The 12,194-nt window shown below is 38.7% G+C and overlaps 1 protein-coding gene across 1 annotated transcript in view; it reads right to left on the bottom strand.

Annotated features, from left to right (window-relative positions):
* The window catches only part of TRIM23 (tripartite motif containing 23), a 22,442-nt gene continuing 10,248 nt past the window's right edge, over positions 1-12,194 (bottom strand). Inside the window, exons 6-11 of the mRNA XM_020783681.3 lie at positions 11,972-12,187; positions 10,700-10,834; positions 8,090-8,219; positions 7,892-8,002; positions 6,778-6,902; positions 1-5,029 (exon numbers count right to left, since the gene is read on the bottom strand). Of these exons, the coding sequence (XP_020639340.1) occupies positions 4,850-5,029; positions 6,778-6,902; positions 7,892-8,002; positions 8,090-8,219; positions 10,700-10,834; positions 11,972-12,187 (897 nt within the window). The 3' untranslated portion in view covers positions 1-4,849. The remainder of the gene's footprint in view (positions 5,030-6,777; positions 6,903-7,891; positions 8,003-8,089; positions 8,220-10,699; positions 10,835-11,971; positions 12,188-12,194) is intronic.

Here is a 12,194-nt window from a genome sequence, read left to right as displayed (position 1 = left end):
TTGGTTAAAGAAGTTTTACTGTTAGGGCTCCAAAACAATTCTGAAGCCACAATATTACAATTGTTACATCACATGCTGTTTTTGTAAGCTGTTTTACACCTAGTGTTGCTCCAGAGCACAGACACTATGATGCAATACCCCTCTTCACCTTTTCATTCCCAATCTAGAAGTGGAAATTAACTGAATACATACAGTTAAAAGCCAGATTATATCAAGACATTAAGCTCTATGCACTGTTACCTTTGAAGCAAGAAGTTACTATACTTTTCTTTAAAGTCGTTGAATGTTGCACTTTCATTTCAGTTAAAACTTGACTATGATCCATTTTTTTTACAAATGAGTGCTTACTCAAATACTGTCTGCTCTTAAGACAAGTTATACTTTTTTAATAAAAATTAAGAATTGAAACACTAAAACTGGCACACATCAGTACACTAAATTGAATTAAAGCTCAACAACATATGAAACAAATTTATAATTGAAGTAGTTATGTACAGTACAAATGGATTGCTAAGTGAATCCGGTTAATACTTGAATTCAATAACTGCAGTACCTATTTTCACAGTCACTTGAGTGGATTTCAGTTAAAATAATACTTATGCAATAAAACTACATTTGTAGCAGAGCCTGAATTCTGTTAGTGTTAAGGAACTAAGAGCTTTTTCAAAAACAAGTAGTTCTCCACAGTGCCCTGAAATCAACATTTTGGATTTTACAAGGAGTAAAGGGCCCAAAACAGTACAATTACAGCAGTCAAAGTTGCCAAAGAACAATTCACATTTAACTTTCCCAACTGCTCCATATTAAGCTGTGTCATGCATTTCAATAGTGTTAAATAAAAGTGCATAAATGAAAATCTGACTCACTGAAATGTAACAGAAAGCCTCCAAACTAATTCAAATACACACAGACCTTCCATCGAAAAGAACTGCCTAATCATGCATTAGTTAAAGTAGAAAATAATTGCTTGGAGATAAATCACTTCTAGTTTTGTTTAGATAATTCTAGCCAGTCATTGTATAACAAAGCAGGAAGATTCAATAAAGAACATTTCAATTAAAAGTGAGAGTGGTTGTAGAATGCATAAGTAACTTCTTCATCTATAATATCCCCAAACCAGGAACTGTGTCTTAAGAAGTTAGCAAAATCGTATGCTTCCTTTTAACCTTGGAATCTGTCATTTATGCTACATCTAAATTCAGAATGCATATAAACAGGCCTATTTGTTCCAATATTTCTGAAGATGTAAAATCACTTAGGGATCTAAGTGTTATTCAACGTGAGATATCATTCACCTATGCTGTTTCAGATGAGAATACAGAATTGTATTCTAAAATATTTTAAACAAACTTACATGGAACATCATTACCTAAACTGGAAGTATAGTTAAACCTATGCACAGTGGCTTGGCAGTGAGCCACATTAATACTATATAATTTATTTCCTATTAAGATACCTAGGCTGCACTGTGTATCTCAACATGTAAGCCTGATTAAAAAAATCAACATATTTACTGCAGCAAAAAGCAAAATGTTCAGCAGTAACATTTTGAATGGGCTTTGCATTAGTGGCACAAATTGGTGGAAACAAAAGGGCAGTAATGCAGAACAGGTTATAAATCACCATACAAAGTTTACTGCTGCATATGACCAGAATCCAGTAACCAGACATCCTGACTGTGGGCCAATTCTCTGCTCCAGCCCATTCATTAAATAACATGGAGAACAGCAAGGATCACAAGTTCATTACAGCATGAATTGATGCTGTGGCCACCTGCTACAATCTGGAAGTGTGGCGGTCATGTGAGGCCCCAAGTTGAGTTCCTCATATGCCCTAGAAAGAGAACTTTCCTTGATTCATGCCATGAGGCTGGGTTCCCAGATGATCAAGCAGTATTAATAACATCAACTGAGGGTGTTCCAGTCTGTGGGCCAGTAAGCCCCAACATATGCCCTTTTCCTCACACATCCTATACAGGGACACAAATAGATCTCCCATTTATTAGGGACAAGACTTGCATGTACAGCTATAAAGTTATCTATTTTTGTACCAATGAACTGTTGTTAAGGTGTTCTGAAGAGCTGTAGTATTTCTTGGAGAATAACAAATTAGTGCCTTAATATCTTTGTATTCTCTACAATCATTAAATAGTAAACTGTTTATTCAGCACTTAGAATATTACACTGCTAGGATACAGAATGGGTCTTCTCTACACAGTTGTCATCCCTAGGTTTGCCTGCCTGAACCCCTCCATCCACAACTATAGCTTTAGAATGCAGAAATAGTGACCACTCGCTGGAATCAGGATCTAGGTTCTGGGATGCAGCACAACCACAGATACTTCTTTTTTGTGCTATAAAATATTGGGGAGTGTCCTCAAAATGCAAAAGTCAGAGGTACTTAGCTAACCATATACTAAAGAGAACAAAGTTAAGGTAAATCGCTATAGATCCTGATACAGAGCTTTCCTTATTAACAAAGTAGTTCACAGGGAAAAATATGCAAACTATTGGCTATACAATCATAGCCAAAACGAAAGAGCCGCAAATTGAAGACAAAGCTCAAACTATGCAATGAGGAACAGAAATAGCCAGTGCGACAGGAAATTGTGCTTCAGTGTCTACATATAAAGAGGTGCAGGAGGTGCAAGAAAGGATATTCAACTTCCAAAATTTTATATTTCCCATCAGCTAATAATGAAAATAATCAGGATTATCTTTTCTGGAGATATGAATATGTCATTGTGCCATTGAATAAGAGGTTGACAGCAAGGCATGTCAGTGATCAAAGACTTCACCTAGGTTATGTTTAGGAATATCAGGGGAGTTTATTTTCTCTGCTGTTCATTCAGACTACTGGAAACCTAACATCAATTCACTGTCCTTTGATGTATCATGAAGGAGAAGCTCAGACATCTATTTTATGGCTGGTTCTTATGTAAGGCAATGTTTTCCCCTTCTATGAATGCCCTATGAGGAGAATGAAGAAACAAAAGGAGTGGACTACAGGATATCTTTGGAGGGACCTTTGGTTTCAATAATTTGTTTATGTAATTTCAGTATTTGGTGAAAATATAGTAATATTTGGAGCACTAGAGAAATTAATCAGGAAAACAGTGGTAAACAGCATTCCAGATTTGAAACAGAATTTCTGGTGGAAATGGAGGAGATAAGGTAAGCAGGAGAGGAGCAGCCTGGGGTCCAAAACTCATGTTCAAACCAATAAGGGGGAAAAGATCAATGTGATAATCTAAGGTAAGTACCAATCTGTGCAATCCTAACATTCAGAATCAGTTTCTGCCATTTCCCCTTCCAAATGCCACCTGCTTTCTTTGCCAATACACTTTGCTTCCTGTGCTAATATTTTCTCCTTAACTCTACTGCTTATTAAGTCTCCTACTATCACATACCTAATCTCTTCAACATAAAACAAGTTTCTCCTTTCCAACTATAATCATGGAACTTCTTTCTTTCTCCCATTCCTTTGCTTTCCTCTCAACTGCACCTCCAAGATTTCTCAAGATCTGACCACTGCACTAAAAAACTTATGTGGAAATTGAATCCAGTAACAATTGGGAATCATGGGTTAAACACTGCAAAGTTTTTTGTTATTAATCCTCAGTGAATACAACTGAAAATAGACAAGAAAAAAATAATGATTTAAAGCAAGTACAAATTCAACAAATTATGGTATTATACTAACAGAAGGCCCACTAGGTTTGGGGGCAGGTACTTCAACTGACAAAGTGCCACAGAGCCTCAAATAATGTAAATCAGCCAAAACAAATAATTCATCATACCTTCTGCCTACTTCCTCCAGAAGATACATTTTGCTAAATGTCAACTTCCTGATGTTTCACTATATAAGGAATTGTTACATTTTGTTGCCAACAAAAATTTAAAATGCAATAGTATTTAGAAATGCTACGTAATTGAAAAATAATGTTGAAAAGGAATGTATAAACCTCTAAACAAGGCAAGTTTTTTCCAATTCTGAACAGGAGCACAGATGGGGACATGTGGGTTAAGAATTTCAAATCTGTTTCACTTAAAAAAATTATAATTGCGAAGGCACAAGAGCGAACAAGTCTCTGAAGAAAGCAGTAATGATCAGTGGATCTGATAAACACAGGCTTTAGGTTTTGCTTTCATTTTTAAAAGCTGCTAACTAGACCAAAGAGTTAAACAGCTGAGTCCATACTACACTTGAATATATTCTGATTAATACTGGTAATGTGAAAAAAGAGTTGCATATGTCTTCACTTCAAAACTGAAAAACAAAGAATTGGATCCAGAATAGGACTTCTATGGGCAATAAGGGATCTGCATACAGAAGTTTTTCCAGCCAATTTTCAGAGATTTCCCCCTCCTGTCCCACTGCATTATCCAGACCTGTATAGTTTTTTTTTTTTTTGAGGGGCTGGAGAAGCTACCACAGGAATGAAGGAAGTCTATTTCCTTTAATGTATGTGCAGGCACCTAAGCCTGGATCCAATCCAAGACTAATGTACTAGTGTCAACTTTCAATGGAGTGAGCTCAAATAAAAGCCAGGTCCTGAAAGTACTGCTATAACAAAATATTAGTTTGTTTAATAAGGAAGTTGAAAACACTTTCTTTTTTAAAAAAATCAAGGCACCTTTCACCACAGCACCACTCTACTCAATTACCACAATGTATAAGAATTACATACTCACTGTACCACACTCCAATAATCATTTCGGCAAAACTTTTAGTTGTTTTCTTTAGGGGGAAAATGTGCAGAAAGTAATTAGATGGAAAATTCATCTTTGACCATCTTGAATTACACAAATAAATAGATTTTCAAGTTTAATGGCTCCTTGATAAGATCTTATGCTACATCCAGTACACCTGCAGCCACCAGATGTCTTGAGAGCCAGTCCAGTCCTTCATACAGTCCCATGCCACTTCGGGCATCACAACCTTGAATGTACCAGCTACGACCACAACACAATTTGTGGAGACTCAACAATTCTGTGACTTCTTCTACTGAAAGTGCTCCAGCCACATCCTAGAAAGGGCAATCACATACTTAATCAATGTGTAGACAAACCAAATTACAAGTATTGTTATTTAAGAATATGATATATTTGGAACAGCTTGTGCCTAAAGGCAGAAGTGGCTAGGCCTTGGGGGCAAGATTAGTAAACTAAGGGCAGGCAACCCCCAATTTATGCAATACAGCTTACAACAGCAGGATTTCTGACAACTGGCTTCCATCTCATGCATGTTCAGTTGCTGGTGGAAAGTGACAGCTACTAACAATGTGAGCTGTTCACACAATTGCATTCAAACACACATGACCATGGAAACAAAGTCAGAACCTGGTATGCTTCAAAAGAGTGTTCGGTTATTGGCTACTTGTGTGTGAATTTTAGATTTACTGCTTGGACTGGGTTGTGTTTTCAACTTTAAATACTGTCTTTCAATGATATAAGTCGCCTTGAGTCCTTTTTAAGGAGAAAGGTAGGATAATTTTTTAAAAAAATAATAAATAATAATAATTAAGAGGAGATGTGTAAAAAGCAAACCCAGCAGAGGAAATTAAAAGGATTAGGAATACAGGTGAACTGCTCTAGGGAAGGCAAATCTCCAGCATCAAGTTCTTTTAGAGGTCAAATTCTTCCCAGAATGTCAAATATAATCTAACAGTGAGTTCACAGCATTCTGCAACATAGCTTAATGATAACGTAACACTACAGATGGACAACTAGAAGTCCACCTTGATGTTACTGCATTCCAATTCTAGTCCTCCCTCACTACAGTGGTGCCTCGCAAGACGAGCACTTCGTTTAATGAAGAAATCGCATAACGAAGAAGTTTTTGCGATCGCAAAAGCGATCACAAAGCAATGTTTCCTATGGAGTTTTTTCGCTTTGCGATGATCGGTTACCTTCGCTAACTGATTATCGCAAAACGAAGATTTTCACACAGCTGCTCGGCGGTTTAAAAATGGCCACTGGGTAAAAAAATGGCCGCCCGCTGTTTTCTGGGACGGATTCCTTGCTGCATAGGCAGCGAAAATGGCTGCGCTATGGAGGATCTTCGCTGGACGGTGAGTTTCAAGCCCACAGAAATGCATTAATCGGGTTTTAATGCATTTCTATGGGCTTTTTAAAATCGCTTTACGATGTTTTCATTCTACAGCGATTTCGCTGGAACGAATTAACATCGTAATGCGAGGCTCCACTGTATTTGATCTGCTGCCCAGGACTGGCCTAAGGGGACACTCATTGAACTTAGGAATCATAAAACCAGCTGCCTTGCATGTGGCATTCTGTCACATCAACCTGGTGCATAAGGCTTGCCCCACCCTCCAAATTTCAGTGACATTCAGCAGACAAAATGGTCAGGACTAAAGATGGGCATGAACCACAGGTACAGCAGTTCATGCCACTTCATCCTTTGGACTAACAGGTATCTGGCACTTCCCAGACCCATCTTCTCCAGTGGGTGCTCACTCAGAGCAGCTAGAGGCAGGGCAGGGAAGCTGGCGCCCTCCCTCTGAGTGGGTGCCTGCTGGAGGAAGTGAGGCTGGGAACCACTAAACAACTATTTGCCCAAAGGGCAAAGCAGCACAAACTGGCAGTTCATGCCCATCTCTATTCCGGACTAAAGAATGTATAGTCTTCTCTTTACTGAAAAACAAATAGAATGAATCTGTTTTGACATTTTGTTTACTCACTCCTATTTCATACAGTACTAGCAAAATAAAGTGAAATGTGGTGAGGGAGAAGAGGAGAGAAGGAATTAAAATACCTGCTTATTGGCAAAGATCAGCAACAAGGCATCTCGCAACTCCTTCTCTGTTAACAGTTTGGCAAGTTCACTGTGTGCCTCACTGACCCTGTCTCTGTGGCTGCTATCAATAACAAACACCACCGCTACAGAAAGAGAATAATTATGCAGTTGCATTGTGTTAACTTTTTTTTTTCATTCCATATTCAGATACTGTAAAATGGAGAGCAGATAAATGATGTCAATCCTACATTCTACAGATTAAAATTTTAACTGGAGTTAAACATTCTCAGGTCTGTTCAAATGTCACCAGAATCTGCTTACTTATTAAAAACTGATAATTCAATCATTTTCTTCATGAATACAATCCACCAGCAAAAGAATAAGAGTTTACATCCAAAATTAAGTAAACCGCATGTGGTTTCAGAATTTTATAAAATGGATTCAAATTGTGCAGAACAGAGATGGGCTGAAATCTTTTGCTTATCACAGTAGTCCACCAAATCAATGAAGGTTTGATGAATTAACTTCTCCATAAGTTGCAATGGTTCAAATGGGCCAGCTAGTTGCCACTTACTATGCCAAAATAGGCTGCAACCAGAGTAGGCCTATATGAATTAAAGAAACTTAGTGGTTGACTCACCAAATCCCCATTGATTCAATAGACCTATTTTAGCGTTACTATGATAAGCAACACAGTCTCGGCCATGGTCAACTAAAAAATTCCACAGGTAGCAGTGAAAAGGGAAGGAATTACTCGTCTCCCTTTGTCATGAAATGCAATATCCATGGGTTTCCATGGAACGTACTTTCAAATTAATGCAACCATAAACAAAGAAAAAGTTATTTTTTAAAAACCACAGACAATCTGATTATTAAATTTTTATCAGTCTAATTATTAAATGTACATTGATCACTATCCTGTTGCATGACACAATTCCATAGACATTGTTGCTATGCCAGCAAGCTCCTCTTTGCATGCCAGTCCCTCAATGCTTGATGGATTAGGTGTGTGAATAGGCACACAACAGGGAGTCTGCTGGAGCACAGAAACACATGATTATTCTTACACCGAACAGAACACTGGCCATAGTGTTCTACAAACTCCACTATCTGAAAAATAGAGCTCTCTTACCTTGTGTATTGAGGTAATAATGTTTCCATAAAGGCCTCAGCTTATGTTTACCACCTACATCCCAAATTGTGAATTTCAGGTTTTTATATTCAACAGTTTCAACATTAAAACCTAAGAGGAAAAAAGGCACTTCATTATACTTTTACAACAAAATGCTTACATCCAAAGTTCAGTGTTTCCAAAATTAATGTTACTTGCCTATCGTTGGAATAGGTTGCATGAATTCATCTTGCTTTAATTTAAATAAAATAGTAGTTTTGCCTGCTCCATCCAATCCAAGTGTTACTACTCGAATCTCCATTTTTGGTCCAATGTGTACTCTGTTGTCCTGCAGAAAAAAGGAGGGTTTATAAGAGAGCAGACCTTAAAGTTCCCCACATGACCTGCAAAACATTATTTAGCTCCAAGTATTGTACTAAAAAGGGACCCAGCGTGCTGTAGTGGACAGAATAGGGCAAGGATTCAAGAGGCCTGGGTTGAATCCCTGCTCAGCTGTGGAAACTCACTGGGGGTGTAGAAGTGCTAAAACTACTCCTTAATTGTCTCACTTACCATGAAAGCCCTATCAGGTTTGCTGTAAGTTGGTTCCAACCTGACAGCACATAACAACATAAATTGTACCCAAGGAAACTAGAATGCAAAGTGTTACCGAAGTTTCTCACTTAGAATATTATTTTACTTTTAATGAACAGCCAAGATAAACATCACAATGAAAGAAAGTTGGACAGTTCCTAATTTGTGTGCAGCAATGCTTGTGGGTATCTATGTTTTGAATCTCATTCATGACACTGAAGACTTATTTTTAAAAAAATGGATTGTCTGTTTTCACAAGGTGAGTGTGAATAAGCACCATGTGAATTCCAAGTGTCATCCAAGCAATTAAGGAACACCATACAAGGGCCTTATTATATTTTATTCATATATTTCCCACAGCAGCATAGAGCAAACACAACACATACAAACTTGAAACAAAGATCTCAGGACAAGGCAAGGCAAACAGGTGCATTTTCAGTTGTTACCAAAAACATAATAATATGAAGGTCAACTTCATAAATCAGGAAGGAAATTCTGTAACAGATATACCAGCATGAGTATAGTCCTACTTAAAGTAACTAACTACAAGCAATAACCATTGGCAGGACCATATGCAGGTCCTCCATGGCTTATCTTAAAGCATGGGTGTGCTAGTACCAGGAGAGATCATTCTTTTAAATTCTTGTATCCTAAGTCCCAGGTACCTCTCAAATTAACAACCGGCCAGTGCAACAGCCTGAAGATCAGTAGTACCGTGTGATCCCACACAGCTACTCCACTTTAGTAATATTCTGTACCAAGTGCAGCTTCTGGAATATCACACAGAGCAAATTGTAGAATCAGATTATAAGATTATTAGACAATTGAGGCCATGCTCCCCCAAGTCCACAAACAAGAACAGCTAAGCATAAGAACTATTTGCCACTGAAGCCACCTGCACCTCTATTAACATTTTTGTGTGGTTGTCCTGTAGTAACCAGGCCTTCAGAGAACTGCAGCAGGCCTTCACCCTAGTTCCTGGATCAGAGAATACCAACCCACAGGACTGTCACCTTAGCAAGATTCATCTTGATGGCTGGCCTCTGCATAACCATCCCCGTCTTCAAGCATCTATCTCACCTCTTTTGATTCAGGCAGAATGGAGAGGCATAGTTGAATGTCATCAGCGTACAGTGTGCCACAAGAGCAGAACCACTACAACCCAGAGTTATTCTGGCAAAATACTGCAGCCTATGGTATTCAATGATGCTGAAAAGTCCAAGGGAATTCACAGCTTGCAACATGTGGCAGAGGAAATCCCACCTGTTAACAGGGATTGGATATAGGAGTGGGATCTTCCTAGGTATCTCTCATCATTTCAATTGGGAGAGTGATGTGTAGGGAATTTCACTTGGAAAGGGCTCTAGTAGACTAAACGAGGAACCTTTAGAGCAGGGGTCTCCAAACCTTTGACCATGAGGGCCACACTGGATATTTTCAAGGTTTTTGAGGGCCAAAGGATCAGGAATGTGTGTGCGCGCATACCCGCAATTGTCCACCCACCCTGCGTGCACGGGCTGAAGGGAACAGGCCAGACAAAACGGCAAGGCAGGCCAGATGTGGCCCATTGGTCATAGTTTGGAGACTCCCTGCTTTAAAGCCTAACCCTATTTTAGAAGGAACACTGGAATGAAGAAATTCTTCCAGGCACATAAATTGTGAAGTTTCTCTCTTTAGAGATGATATACTCACTAAAATAACATACTGTTATACTGGCATATACAGTGGTGCCCCGCTTGACGATGATAATGCATTCCGTTAAAATCGCTGTTAAGCGAAATAGTCGTCAAGCAAAAAAACCCACTGGAATGCATTGAAAACTGGTCAATGCATTCCAATGGGGTTCCCCCCCCCGCATGACGAAAAATTAGAATACACTGGAATGCACTGAAAACCGGTCAATGCATTTCAATGGGGGAAATACCTGATCGTCCAGCAAAGATCCTCCATAGGGTCACTGTAAAGCGATTTTGTCATCAAGCGGGGTCATCGTCAAGTGGGGCACCACTATATACTGTTTCATCTTCCACTTTTCACTATTAGATCAAGAACCACTGAATCTCATTAGACAAGGAATAGAGCTTTCATCTCACCCCAACTAGTTCCATGTATCACATGGCTTTTGAAGCTACACAAATCTGAGCTTCACATATATTGTATGTGTGTAGGACGGCAGGGAAGACAAAAACTACAAAGATCTTCACACTCAGAATCTTGAGAGTTCAAGAACTGTACCTTTGTAAAAGTAACTGGAATGCTAGCATCAAGTTGTATGTGGTCTGCAAGCTCTGTAAATTGTTGCTGCTGCTTTTGAAGTGTTTCTAGAAGCCTTGTAATTTCTTGTTTGGCCAACACAACTCTGCAGTCATCCTAAAAAAGAAAGCTAAAATTAATGCAATCACACAGCATCACTTACATGTATTCCCTACCAACATCCCACAAAACAAGAACTTACATTTACAAAATAGTGCTTTATCTGAAGCAGATTTAAAACTGTGCTATAACTAAGATGAATTCAGCAAAGAAATGCAAGAATATATGCCATTTACAGAAGCTTTTTATCTGCCTTATGGAACTGTTGTTTTTGTTAAGTCCCATCAAGTCACCTCTGACTTATGACAAGCCTATCAATGAGCAATCTCCAAAGTGTCCTGTCCTGCTCAGCTCTTGTAAACTCAAGCCTGTGGCTTCCTTCAGGAAATCAGTTCATCTCATATTTAATCTTCCTCTTTTCCTGCTGCCTTTAATCTTTCCCAGCATGATTATCATTTCCAGAGAATCTGGCTTTTTCATGATATGCCCAAATTAGGACAGCCTCAGTTTCAACACGTCCTAATAATAGTTTTTTGTCCACAATATGGATTACGCATTAAAATAATCAAGTGCTGAGGCACACCCGTTTCTTTCAGCACAACCCATAGTTTCCTGTGATCCACACAGTCAAAGGCTCTGCTGTAGTTTAAAGCATAGACTGGTCTTCTTCTGAAATTCTTTTGTCCACTCCAGTAGCCAGCAGATATTTTCAATATGATGCCAAGTCCCTCTTCCTTTTTGGAATCCAGCTTGGACATCAGGCATTTATATAAGATAAAGGCCTTTGCTGCAAGACCTTGACCATAATTTTTCCTTACACAGGAAATCAGAGCAATGTTCCTATAGTTACTGTACTCCTTGGCATCTCTTTCCTTGGGGGCTATAATGTATAGTGAGCATTTCCAGTCTGTGGGCCATTGTTTGATTTTCCATATTTGTTGCCATACTATAGTTAGGATTTTGACAGATTCCATCTCTGTGCTTTGAGACAGTACTATCAGTAACACATCAAGAATCTTTTACAATCCACTGATGGGTTCTATGCCACAATTTGTAAAATCAAGGTTTGGAATAAGCAAGTTATATATACAATATATAACAGCAGAGACATTTTCCCAACTGCCTAATATTGCTAGTAACAGAGTAAATGGTCCAAGACCCATATGGATTTCAATGACATTATGACTCTTCTACCTGCTGTAAGGTCTTTTCACAGTGAAGACAAGCTGTTGAAACTTGCGACAATAGGATGGTCATGTCTTCTTGTTGTTGTCTAAGCCAGATCAATTTCTCTCTCACATGGGCATCCACCACACTAAGTGCCATTTCTTCTTGACGACACAGGGTTTCGTGAAGATCAGAAAAATAGGCTCGAACACATGAACGAGCATTCTCTGCAGTACCAGGGACCTGGGTA

This window comes from Pogona vitticeps, chromosome 2 (assembly GCF_051106095.1).
Source record: "Pogona vitticeps strain Pit_001003342236 chromosome 2, PviZW2.1, whole genome shotgun sequence".
Lineage (NCBI taxonomy): Eukaryota > Metazoa > Chordata > Lepidosauria > Squamata > Agamidae > Pogona > Pogona vitticeps.
Note: the sequence above shows the minus strand (reverse complement) of the source record. Positions and strands in the feature narration are given on the sequence as shown.